Consider the following 13,889-nt stretch of genomic DNA (forward strand, 5'->3'; position numbering starts at 1 on the left):
ACACACACACACACACTTATATGAGCCCAAGTTTGACTTGAACGCATTGCAGGAATGCATGAAGTGGGGGAAAGTTAGGAGACTTGTTGTGTTGTGTGTTGCTGTTTTGGGCGTAACAGGAACACAAAGTACCACAATTTGCAGAATATTATATCCTGAAAGACAAAAAACTAAACATCTGTACAGTTAATATACAGTTTAAGGTCTTTTTGCAAGCAGTATTTGAAGAATGGCACCTTATATTGTCTGGAATATTTCATATTTAAGGTGTAATTTGTACTCTGTCTGAAGATACTTTGGCTGTAGTGTGGTTTAACACATTTTACGAGGATTACGTGCACCGTCGGATTTATCGTGGAATTCTGAGTGACTGCTGGTGGTGCTTTGTCTTACATAGTTACACATCATGTTATGTAATTTGTAAACTTTGTGGTGCGTTGGTTTACCTCGACTGTGCTACTGTAGTACCAGCTAGTATACATGAATATACTCGTGACTTTCTGAGGTGGTTTCAGATACTTGTAGGTCATTTTCTGGTGGTTGTTGGGACACTGATTGTTGTAGTTAATTACACAGATTATACATTAGAGCTGCAGCCAACCACCATGTACACTATTGGTTAATTACTTCTAGATTAATTGATCACTTTGTCTATAAAATGAGTGAAAAATGTTTGTTATAACGTCCCGTGGTTCAGCGTGACATATGACAAAGAAAAACAGACCTTGTAGTTTAGGTACTTTTATATTATCTATAATACTTTTTTGAGACGGTTTGTCTTTGACTTTTGTGTACATACAAAACATAAATGATTCTGCAACATAAATCTAATTGTGTGGCAGTAGTTTTAATGACTGTTTACATGTAAATATTTAATCTGTCTGAACATTGTATTCTCTGTAGTTCGTTCATGCACACCAGTTGCAGATTGCAGAATTTATTTTGAGTCTCGTGGATTTAGTCGTCCCCAGTGACACATTTAAAGTGTTTTAAATCCGACGTTTTCTTGACTTATGATTATTTTTGCAGACTTTGCAGAGTTTATGGTATTGATCAGCTCAACCAGCACTGCAGTAATGCATTAATGTAAAAGGTGAACTATGTGCTGATGCAGGCATATTTATGTCTGCTCCTCCCCGAAAGATTTTTATTATATAAAAGGTTCTGTCTGTATTCGAGTACTTGAGTAATCCCACTATCTGTTACTGGATACGACATTTTGGATGGAAATATTGTAGTTTTTACTCATTACATTTGTCTGATAACTTTCATATTACAGAATATATTCAACACATACATTGTAATGTATTATTATAGGTTAGATAAGATAAACTGATTTATACCTGAGGGGAACTTCACAAGCTACTCAGCACTAGCACTGTCAGGATAACCACTTTTACTGGACGATATATTGTCCCATAAATAATACCAATAAACAATATTGCTGTCATTTAAGACCATTTCATGCCACAGATGATAATATAATGACATAATGATGCAATGTATGAGGTCATATTTAACCACATATCTGTAGGGAAGATGAAAAGGAGACATGTTACCTTCAGAATTCAATCGTTCACTGCTGCACAAGGTTGGAAATGCAAATAAATATTTCATTTATCATTTTTCCAGAGAAAAATAAAGAGGCAGAACAATACTCGCCTTATCCCACCTCTCCCTTTACATATAAGGAGAAAAAAATAAGAAAAACAACTGGTGGACATCAGTGTTCCTCTGGTTATACAATCCCATTATGTTTTTGCATACTATACAACAAACAAATATTAAACTGAAGATATAAGTGACTGAGGTGTCATGTGGGTCCCCTCACTGCTGTGATATAGTTGAGGAAGGGATGCCATATCTGTGGCTTCTCCTAGCAACTCCTATCAGGTTTACTCCTCTCAGGTCTATAAAGAGAAGTAAAGTACTAGAGTCAGACAGGTTTCAGAACAGGGTCTTTGTTCCAGACCTTAACAATGATTTTCTTTGCATATTGGATCGCCAGAGTTTTCCAAACAGTTGGCAGTTTGTAAAGAAGACAGAAGCAGCTGCACTCAAGTTGTATATATATATAATAGTTGGGAAAACCTACATTCAATCAAGCATGTAAACACAACAGGAGAAGTCAGATAGTTAGCCAGCATTTTTAACTTTAAAGTGATGTAAACATTAATACATCAATCATTATAATACAGTAATACAATATAAATTATTATGAAATGGGAATTTCTGCATGACATTTACTTAAGATTTTGAATGCAAGGACTTCTGCTTCTTCCTCCACTAAATGTAATAAACTAATAAATGAAAATCAGCATCAGTTTAGTCTGATGAAGCTCCTGTAATGAGCTGCTGACTGATTTCCTTTGTTGGCTGCAGGAGCTCCGGATCCGACGGCGGGCGCCAGCGTGGACGACGAGAACTGCTGGCATCTGGACGAGGAGCAAGTTCAGGAACAGGTCAAGCTCTTTCTCTCCCAGGGCGGGTACCATGGCTCGGGAAAGCAGCTCAACTTACTGTTCAGCAAGGTAACAGAATCACTTCCAGCAAACGCCAATCAATGTCGCGCCGCGGCTGGCGGGCTGTACGGCAAGGTTTACCCACAATGCCACCTGGTTCTCTGCAGGTGAGAGAGATGCTGAAGATGAGGGACTCCAACGGCGCTCGCATGTTAACGCTGATCACAGAGCAGTTCATGGGCGACCCCAGACTGGCGCTGTGGAGGCAACAGGGAACCACCATGACTGACAAGTACAGGCAGCTGTGGGATGAACTAGGTACTGCACACACACACACACATCCATGCCATGAAATGTTCTGTCCCCAGACGATGAATCCTTAAATGATCAGGTCAAAGCATTAAATCCAAATGCGTTAAGTTTATTACATTTGTAGTTTTAAATGAAATAATTCAACAAATATTGAATTTGTGGACCAGAGAGATCAATATATCGACATCGGTAATTACTAGGGATTCCCGATCAGGTTTTTTTAGCCCCCTGTTCCGATCAGAGTCATTTAATAGCTGCTGATCCCGAGTCATGATACGATAGTTGTAAGTACATTAACGTTATTAAAATCAATCCATTGTATGTTTGAGAGTTGAATATCTCTGCATTGCATTAAGATAAAAGCTGTTCCTCAATGTTTTTATTAAATAACAAACCCTCTTTAATTTCTTTGGCCCGTTGCTGTCTGGAGGGAGTTTCTCTCTCTGCTGACTGTTTATTTCTACATCTTTTACGCGGTTTACATTAATTAATTACTCTTATTGGCTTTTTGTTCGCGAGGCTTTTGTTTCAGTGGCGTGTTGAGTGCGGTTGTGTCAGATCTCTGCTGCAACTGTGTCTACCATGGAAACTGTAACAGGCAATTTTTTTACTATTTTATAAACCTGGTTGATTAAATCCAACTATTTTGACAATTTTCAAGCAAAAATTTCCAAAATTTTTTATGGTTCCAGCTTTTAAAATGTGAGAATTTGATGCTTTTCCAGAATATATTGGGGTTTTGGACTGTTGGACACACAAAATAACGACATTGTGATAGATGTTTGGTTGATAAACTATCAGAAAAAAGTGAGAAACGATTAATCAATAATGGAAATACTCATTAGTTGCACTAATCAGCACTGGACTTTACATTATTCATCTCTACTTTACATATATTTTAAGGAGCTGAAAGTGAAGATAAGTAACTATTTTTGTGGTTTGTATTTCTGCCACAGAAATAGTTATAATATTTATAATATTTTAACACTAGTTTTACCTCCATTGATTTCAGTGTTTCTTTATTTTATAGACTGTTACAGAGCTAATAAAGGAAATAAACCGGCGGATTAAACAATGACACTTCCTTCTCAGGAACAGAGACCCCAGATCTTATAAATAAATACCTATAAAAACACACGTGTTCAGCTTCCTGGTGTTTCACAGATACGATGGCGGCTGAAGAACTAAACTTATTCGCTTGTAACCGAACCGAAATGTGAATAAAACCAGCCTGTAGGGAACATTTCTCCTCTTTCCCACCTTCTTCCTCCTCTGTTTTTGTTTTTCTTTACCCAGAATCCCCACCACCACCTCCCCCGCTGCCCCCTCTGCTGCCGCTGTAGATTCTTGCTCTGCATTTCGTCACTCATGTCTGACATCACTCTTCTGGGCGCTCTGTTTTCCCTCCTCAGTGTTGTCCTTGAAGCAGCCCTAACAAAGAGACGGAGGATAAAGCCTCTCTCCTCCTGTCCCCTCCCCCATCCTCAGCTTCCCTCCCCCACTTCCCTTCCCTTCCCTCACCTCTCCTCCCCGTCTTCACCCCTTTTTTTTCACTTCACTTCCTTTCTTTTCTCCTCCTGTTTCATTTTGTCATCTGTCATCCTTTATTTATCCCTCAACCTATTCGTTGTTCCCCCTCTTTCTCTCTCTTTATGTGCCTCCCTGTCCTAATCTGCGTCCACAGTCTTTCACAGTTCGCGGCCGACAATGCAGCCGATCTCAGACCACTTCTGCACACTTTCTTCAAGGAGCTGCAACAATTATTCGCTCGGCCGATCGTCAGAAAATTAATCAGCAACTATTATAAGCAAAAATGTCAGTTATTATCTGGTTGCAGCTTCTTCCTGTGTGATTTCCTGCATGTCTTTGTTGTATATCGGCGTAAACTTAATATTTTCAGGGTTTTTTACTGTTACTCGGACAAAATAAGACATTTGAAGTCGTCACTTTGGACTTTAGTAAAAGAATAATCTTGTAAATTTATACTTTTTAACTATTTTCTGACATTTTATAGACAAAAAACAAATTAGTCTATGGAAGAAAACTGTGCAGCCATACCTCCTTATGTGCGTGCTGACGTAACTATGATATAATGAAACAATTTGTTAATTAAAAATGCCTTTTTTGGGGTTTTTATAACATGTTTTGCATTATTGAGTCAGTTGTTGGCATTGATACTTAAGTAATTTTACTAGTAACTGGTTTTCCATCTCCAAAGTAATATATATTTCATTTTTATTCAGCCCAAATCATTAAAGTACTTTTGTTTTTTGATTTTTCTCCGTTTCTTTCCTGTGAATCAACAGAAAAAACGAAATTAGAAAACAATTAGTTGATTAAATCAAACAATTTTGTAAATTTTCAAGCAAAAATGCCAAAATATTTTATGGTTCCAGCTTCTCAAATGTGAGAATTTGGTGCTTTTCTTTGTTTAATGTGAGAGCAAAATCGAAAATCAATTTAGGTTTTGGACTGTTAAGCAAAAAAATAAGCAAACTGCGATAAACATTTGTCACTTTTTTTCATAGTTTATTGAACAAAAGATTGATAATGAAAATAATCGTTAGTTGCACCATTTAGCACGAGATAATTAAACTTTACATTTATTTGAAGGAGTGAAAGTGAAGCTAAGCAACTATTTTTGTGATTTTTCGCCACAGAAATAGCAATAATATTTTTTACAATAATCATTACCTTGAGTGTTCTGCTGCAGGCTACGAGTGTGTGTGTGAGTGTGTTTATATCTCTTATGTAAATGTGTGTGTGTCTCTGCAGGCGCCCTGTGGATGTGCATCGTGCTGAACCCCCACTATAAGCCCGAGCAGAAGGGTTTCTGGCTTCGACAGCTTCGCAGGTGGAACAGCGTGGACGTCTGCCCCTTGGAGGACGGTAACCATGGCAGCGAGCTGACCAATCTGACCAACGCTCTGCCCCAGGGCCCTCCTGGAAACCCAGGTGAGATGGCGCCCGGTGAAGAAGAGACGTCGCCTCCCCCACCCCTTTTGTTTTTTTCTAAATTCCCAAATCCTCTCCTACATCACATCTATTCTCATCAGGTTTCTTTCTCTTCTCTTCTCTTCTCCTTCTCCTCCTCCTCCTCCTCCTCCTCCTCCGTTCTGCTGCTGTATTAACGCTGTTAAGTCTTCTTTCTACACCCTCCCCCCTCTCTTTTAATCAACTCTCCTTCCTTCAATCTCTGTGCCTGCAAGCCTTATTACCTTTTTAGTGAGGCTAATAGAATGAGCCTAATAACACAGTTGAGGTCCTGCAGCTTTTTCCACTAAATCAAAGAAAACTTGAACACATGAACATTTCTATCAGGTGCTAATAAAACTGTTTCGAATCAGAAGACAGGCGCCGTTATTACTGTTGCTGTTGTGTCCGTAATGGCCCTGCATTTGTTGTGCTATTGATATTTTTAAATCGCGCTACGACGGCGGTTTTCAAAGTCGGACAGCGTAAAGACAGACACAACTGCTTCTATGATTCTAAGGCAAGTTCTGGAGTTATAAAGTCTTTTTTCTGTGACTTCTAAGACGATTTATGGACGTTTTATTTGTGGCGGACATTGAAGACGATGATATCTTTGGAAAGTGTAAGACACGCTAAATCTAAAAATATGTGTATTGTGTCTGTGTGTTCACGTTTGACCGAGTTATGACTCTGAGAAGGAATTTTGGTCCATTCTTTACTGTTTTTTTTACAGTACTGTAACATAACAGCCTTTTGTCACAGTTGCTGCTGCTGGAGCTGGATCAGTGGGCCGTACCACAATAATTAACTTCCCCATCATGCACCTGTGTCTTTCACCTCATGCTGTATCTTTGCCTCATGTCTCTCCTTCCGCATCCTCCCCTCGTCACAGTGGTTCAATGTGGGCTTTAAAACACCTGACATCTTGCATTCGTCTCTGGCAGATTCACTGACGCGGCCTCACCGGACGGTGTTCACGCGGGCGATCGAGGCCTGCGACCTGCACTGGCAGGACCCCCACCTGCAGCACATCATCACCGAGGACCACTACACCAACTACTGTTACCATGACAACCTCGACAGCTCCCTCTTCGACGCCCGAGGGTGGCCCCTGTGGCACGGTGAGAGAGCAGGGACACGGGGGTTTAGAGGGAGGACGGATTTTAATTAAGAAGAAGAAGAAGACGAAGAAAAAAAGTGGAAGGCAAACGTTAAAATATCTTTTGTTCTTCCCGTCTCTTCTCCTGCAGAACACGTGCCGACGGCGTGCGCCAGGGTGGACGCGCTGAGATCACACGGTTACCCCAAGGAAGCACTCAGACTGGCCATCGCTATAGTCAACACACTGCGGAGGCAACAGCAGAAACAGCTGGAGTTCTTCCGAGCTCACAAAAAAGGTCAGTTTATGCTCCTTCAGGCTTTTGTTCAGTGTAGTTTTTTTGCATTAAAATTATGCTTTTTACTTCCCCATGTTCTAAAGTTAAGTATTTGGGCTCCTAAAACATTTTAAGCTCTTTTAAGAAGAAGAACATGAATCAGGTTGGCATCATTTTGTATATTTTATGTATCTATGCCCCTAAATTGGATACACTATTGAAAACTGCATAGAAATAACTCAAAACATTTAATATTGGGCCATAAACTTAAAATACCTTTTGTCAGATTCAGAAAATAAAGTTAAAATTTACAGTTAGAGCTTAAAATAACAGTTTTCTTAAGTACCTCTTAAGATTTTTTGGGGGGGGGGAATCAACAAAAATGAGATAAAATAGTAAATCAAAATGTGCTAAGAGCTTAAAAACAGTATTGAAAGACATTTGGAGAATACAGACTTTGATAACACCTTCATTAACTGTTTTATAGGAGAAGTTATATATGATATACAAGTTGATATAATTGGGTAGTTTGAGTCAGAACCATCAGAGCTGTAGTTTATATATACTGTCATTGACCTGTAGTTGTCAGTGCTGCAGCTACAGTAACAGAAATCTCATTAAATCAGACCTGAAGTGTCAATTTGAGCAAAAAACTTCAATTAATTAATTATCTTTTAATTGGTTAATTCATCCATCAATTTTCTGCCTGTTATCTGGGTCCAGGTCAGTTTAACAGATTAATTATAGTCCTTCGAATCATTGTTGTATACAGCTGGGAACTACTGACAAAAATGGGATCTAAATGTCAATAAATGTATTAATGAATAATTGTAGGTCCCTGCTGGCTCTTTGACCAATAAGACCGTAAAACAAGAATTAAACATCATTCTGTGTGATATTAAACGCCTCGTCTGTATGTGTGTGTGACTGTAGAGCTGCTCCATAAAGGCATCACGTCAGTCACCAACCTGGAGGGTTGGGTGGGCCACCCTCTGGACCCCATCGGCACACTGTTCAGCACCCTCATGGAGACGGGGCGGGGCAGCGAGGACGGCGCCACGGCCCTGCTCGACTTCTCAGGTACTGATACACACATACTTAAGTAAAAAGTACCAGTACAGCGATGTAATAGTACTCTATTACTAGTAAAAGCAGCTACGTTGACTGATATACAGTATTATTGGATGTGACATTATTAGATGAATGCTGCACTAGCACTGGCAGTATTTTATATACAGTTAGCTAGTTTAGTCCAGTGGTTCCCAACATAGGGGTCGGGCCTCCCCAAAAGCTTATTATCTATTAATAAAATCTGACTTTTCTCTAATCTTTTTGCTATTTGTGTAAAATATCAGATAATTCCACCTTTTTGGCCCTTAAGTGGGTTTTTAAATGAAACTTTCTCCCTTTGATGAAACTGAAACAAATCATCTCAAACGTCACGAAAGACCCCAACTACACACTGCTTAATTATTTATTTATTTACTTAGTTACTTACTTATTTACCAGGGACAATGAACATTAAGTTAGCTAAGAGTTGGCTAACAAGCTAATTTTCATCTGTAGTCCCTTTGTAAGGGGCCAAAAAAGTTGGGAACCTGTTTAATCTTCAACAATGTTTTTTATTTTACGAGTTATCTTATGTTTTTAATGTAAAGTCTAAAGAATAACAAGTAACTATAGCTCTAAAACACTGCAGCAGAGTGAAAAGTGCAATATTTCCCCTCTGACATGTAGCGGAGTAGAAGTATAAAGTAGCAGAAAATGAGAATACTCAGGTGAAAGCCCTCAAATTAGCACTTAAGTACAGTACTTGAGTAAACAGCAGACAAACACACACATTTTCCTGAGTGTGTGTGTGTGTGTGTGTGTGTGTGATTCAAACATTTACACTGCAGTGATTGCGTCTTCCTGTCAGAGCTGCGGGCCCTCGGGTTGCAATCAGCAGTGATGACACAGACGTGCTGATTGGCCTCCAGTCATCCTCCAATAACAGCTCATGAATAAGAAATGCGGCAGGAAAAACACTCCAATTAAAACACATTAATTATGCATTGAGCTCAGCTAGACGAATTTCAGAGAGAAAGGACGGCCGCGTCTCGTCTGGGTTACCGTTTGTTTCTCTTCAAAATGATGAATCCTCTGCGTGGAAAAAGTTGTGAAAGTTTTCAATTAAGACTTTGAGCACTATATATATTGTGGCTGTGGTGTTGTGTGTGTTGTGTGTGTTGCTGCTGTGTGTGTGTGTTTGTGTGTGTATTCATTAGGGACTGTTAACCCTACTGGGATGAACTGTGAGGTCTGCCAAGACATCATTAAGCCATTAAAACACATGATTACAATCCTCAAGAGAATACACACTGAAAAAGAACACCAGAACGAACAAATAGATCAATAGATTTATCAATACTCAGGTTCAATCCATGGCCCAAAGGGAACATTTTCCTCCCTAAGTCATCCCTCACCCTCCCTCTCCCTCTCTCTCTCTCTCTCTCTCTCTACGTCACCCTCAGGCTCGCTGGGTGCAGGTAGGAGGACGGAGCATCCTGTTTTCCCGGCGCAGCGTTTCCTGGAGGAAGGAGAGACGTTCGTGTCGCTGGCTGTGGAGACGGCGTTGATTGGTTTAGGGCAGCAGAGGGTGATGCCAGACGGCCTTTACGCCCAGGAGAAAGTGTGTCGCAACGAAGAGCAGCTATTGGCCAGGCTTCAGGAAGTCGATTTGGACGACACGTTGGTGAAGATCTTCCGGAAACAAGCTGCCATCCTGCTAGAGGGTGAGTGAGACTCCAAACATTTGCTGGTTCCAGACTCTCAAATACGAGGATTTGCTGCTTTTTTCTTTGCAGCTTCACAATTTCACATTTTAAACACGTACTGTACGCAAAGGAACCAGCAGAAAAGGAAGAAGAGAGACATACAGGTCATACCATCCAGAACAGCTTCTAGTCAAAGATCAGCAGCATGTTTCCTTCAGTGCAGTTTGTAAAAGACCTTTAAAGGTGTTCAAAAGTGATATTTTGCAGCTAATTTGCAGCATAAATGATGATAATGATATTGATTTGAACATCTTTGGGTTTTGAGGTGAAAAAATAAGAAATCTGAAGACTTCACCTATGAATGGTGAGGGTGAATTTTCACTATTTTGTACTTTTTACAAACAAAACTATGAGTTGATACTGAAAATAATAATTAATGGCCGTCCAAAAACTTAAATCAAATTCTCAACATCACAACATTTGTACACCGAGACTGAGACTATAGCAACGCTCAGCAGCTCTGCAGGGCTGTACTCTTACGCTAAATGCTGATGTCATAATGCTAACATGCTGCTCTTTAGCAGCTCTAATGTTTACCACATTTCCTTTCTTAGATTAGTTGTACCAGGTGATATTTCTTAATGGTGACACTAGAGGAAAGAAAATAAACATAGAGAAACAGCTAGTTGAGTTTAGGTAATCTGCCATAGATTTAACTTTAAATGAGATATAACGAAAAATAAGTGTTTTATAATTAATGTTTGTAGCTACAATCCCTCAGTGAGCTTTAGAGGTGCTGCTAGAGAGCCAGGCTAGCTGTTTCCCCCCGTTTCCAGTCTTTATGCTAAGCTAAGCTTTAATTGTTTCCATCCCTGACACCTCGCCCCCTCACTGAACCCATGAGCAACACATTGTCCACACACAGGAAGAGTCAAGTTTTCACACCCTGAACCACAACCTGCTCTTTGTGCTTTAATTATCTGGTTAGTGTGTGTGTGTTGATTACTGTGTACGGTTCGTTTTATACATTTTACATCGAGTGTATTGTTTGCATTGTCGGCCCGGTTTGCTGACGTGGTGGTGAGAATGTGTGGTGGTGTTGTGTGGTGTGGCTGTGTGTGTGTGTGTGTGTGTGGAAGATGTGGCTCAGCATGGTTCAAGGCCCTTTTCACATCAAACCCACTAATGATAGAGCTGCTTCCTCTCACATATGGCTTCTGCTACCTCTGGTTGTGATTATAAAGTGGAGGAAGTCATTGTTTTTATCTCTATCAAGGCAACATTTGTATCTTTTGTTCTCTTTTTAAAAGGACAAGTCTGGTTTCTTATTTTATCAACAAATCCCACGAAAAGACCGTATTTATCCTTTTTTAAGCCTCTGATGTTTGATTATAGGCCAAATTTTACAACTTTGTAATGACAAGCAACATTTGTGAGGACAAAATATACTTTCTAATGCATCAAAAAGTCAATTTACTGACTTTAAAGTCCAGGTGGAATGAAAAATGTCAGTTTAACCTTTTAAGATTGCATCCTCAGTTATATTGTACCCATTTTTAACGATATATGACAACAAAAAACATGTTTGTAATTTTATATTAAAATCCAATCATTTTGTCTTCGTTTTGTAAGCAAACAGCACAGCTAGCTACCGGAGCTCAGTGATTACTGTACAAACACACAACTTTATATCAGTGATTGTGGGTGAAACTGGATCATATTTTATGGAGAAAACATTGTCTGGTTTTCCCTCTGATGTAGCTGCCCTTAGCTAACTGCTAATGTAGCTTCCATTAGCATGCAATTGAACGTTTCTAAGAAGTACAGGAATTAATTTAGCCTATTTTGTGCTGCAGAGTGAATTAAAAAAGTAATTAGAGGACAGAAAAAAGGTAGAAAAAGTCTAAAGCTTTATCCTTCAAAAGTCTGATATCTTTTGAGATCAGATAACTGTGCTTTCCTTTAATTGAATTATTATCTAAAAGAAAGGGAATAAAACTAGTGTAATTCACTCCTTTCACACACTACACTTTTGGAAGTGACTAAAACCGCTTTTCCATTGTCATCTGTGATTCCTGTAACTGGCGCTACCTCTGAGTTCTCACATGTTTCAGGATGTTCTCTTAAGCTCTTTCCCAGCGTCTCTGTACATTTTTTTTCTGTGGCTGACTAACAAAGCGATCGTCATTCTGATACTCGGCTGAGTCACGCAGTTCCAGATCAGTCTGTGCATTCAATCAGAGTTCTCAGGCTCAGGAAATAATCTCACACACAAGGTCACGCTGTCCAGTCATATGTGAAGTATCATTCAGCTGCACTGCACGCCGTGTTTTTACAATCATCTTTTCTCTCTTTCTTCCAGCTGGTCCTTACAGTGGTCTGGGGGAGTTGCTCTACAGAGAAAGCGTCCCCATGCACACTTTTGCCAAGTATCTCTTCACCTCCCTGCTACCTCATGACGCCGAACTGGCGTACAAAATTGCACTGAGGGCCATGCGGTGAGTTGAAACCCCCGCCCTCCGACCTTGTGTAAAGCTTGTTGTCTAACCGTGAAGAACTCTTTCAGACGTTGGACCTTGCACTGTGGTGCCTCCCAGAAACATCATGGCATTGGCAGAAAGCCAGACACAGAAACAGCATAGATAATCTGGTGGATTTTCAAAATAAAATGCAGACGCAGGATCGAATTTTCACACTAGATCGCCAGATTGTGGCATCAGAACAGAAGTATGTCAGTCAGAGGCAGCTTAGAGGAGATTTGAAGCAGATAAACACTCAGTTTCTTTTTTTAAAGGATAAAATACTAAAAAAAGAACTTATGATATGGAAAAAAGGCTCTGAAGATGCTCTGCTTCACAGCTTCACCCCTTAAAACCAAGAATGCCCTCATGAAACGTTTGGCATCCCCTAGTCCAGGTCCCGACCCCCCAGGTTGATGAGAGGAGGATCAGAAGCAAATAGAGGACGAGTTACTGTTATGTACTCGACTAACTGGCTCCTCAGTCTCATTTTCAGTTTGTGTGTGATGGATTCAGAGAGGCAGATTTAGGAGCTATCTGGGGCGCCGTTTAATGACAAAACCTCCTTTTGCTGGAATATTCACTAAATAATTCAACGCCGTTTTATAAAATGTGTGAATAATAAATACAGGCTGTTGGTTTCCTCCCTGACCGCCACGGGTGTTACGAAACTTTATTTCCTCTCGCCCAAAATTAAACCCCTTTGATTTTTTTTTTTTTACGATATGTAAATCTTTATATATTTTAATCCCGGACTTGAATTACAAAGCAGGAATATTAAGACTACAGAGACGCAGCATCGCAGCAGCTGTAACAGGACAGAACAGGAGAGCTGTTATTTTTAAACTCAGCCGGAGGCAAAGATCCACCTGAGTTTAGCTGTGGAGGAAAACTATTGATTGATGCTATAAAAGGAACATTGATAACTTCTTTATCTTTTATGAAATGTTCTTGAGAGTGGAAAGATCAGTTCCTGTGTTTTTATGTGCAATAAAGAACTAATAATAAGGTTTTTTGTGCGTCGGTTCTCAGGTTGCCGGTCCTGGAGTCCACGGCCCCCTCCGGTGACTTGTCTCGGCCTCACCATATAGTGTCAGTGGTGCCCAACCGCCTCCCTCGCTGGTTCACTCTCAGCCACATAGAGACCCAACAGGTGGAACTTGGCTCCACCCATGTTCACTTGCCTGCTTAATAGGTACCACACCACACACACACACACGACACACACACACACACACCACACACACACACACACACACACACTCATTCATGTTTCAACCATTTATACACCTTGTTTTTCAACTATTTACCCACAACTCTTGGCTATTTCACCTATATATTCATTTTAGATTAACTTTTTTGCCAGTTTATCTATTAATATGAGCTGTTTCTATCGTATATGCACAGTGTTGGGCTGCTTTCTGCTATTCCCCCAAAATGTGTGTCCTTTCTCCCCAAATTCAGACTTTGTGACGATTAAAATCCAGTTTT

The 13,889-nt window shown here is 40.0% G+C and overlaps 1 protein-coding gene across 1 annotated transcript in view; it reads left to right on the forward strand.

Annotated features, from left to right (window-relative positions):
- The window catches only part of zswim6 (zinc finger, SWIM-type containing 6), a gene marked incomplete at its 3' end in the record, with an annotated part of 43,461 nt that extends 29,910 nt beyond the window's left edge, over positions 1 to 13,551 (forward strand). The window contains 9 exon segments of the mRNA XM_035668482.1: positions 2,383 to 2,531; positions 2,630 to 2,780; positions 5,550 to 5,729; positions 6,692 to 6,868; positions 6,998 to 7,144; positions 8,057 to 8,203; positions 9,637 to 9,897; positions 12,242 to 12,377; positions 13,431 to 13,551. Of these exon segments, the coding sequence (XP_035524375.1) occupies positions 2,383 to 2,531; positions 2,630 to 2,780; positions 5,550 to 5,729; positions 6,692 to 6,868; positions 6,998 to 7,144; positions 8,057 to 8,203; positions 9,637 to 9,897; positions 12,242 to 12,377; positions 13,431 to 13,551 (1,469 nt within the window).
- Between the last annotated feature and the right edge of the window lie 338 nt (positions 13,552 to 13,889).

This window comes from Morone saxatilis, unplaced genomic scaffold (assembly GCF_004916995.1).
Source record: "Morone saxatilis isolate NCDOM2014 unplaced genomic scaffold, NCSU_SB_2.0 Contig21, whole genome shotgun sequence".
Classification (NCBI taxonomy): Eukaryota; Metazoa; Chordata; class Actinopteri; family Moronidae; genus Morone; species Morone saxatilis.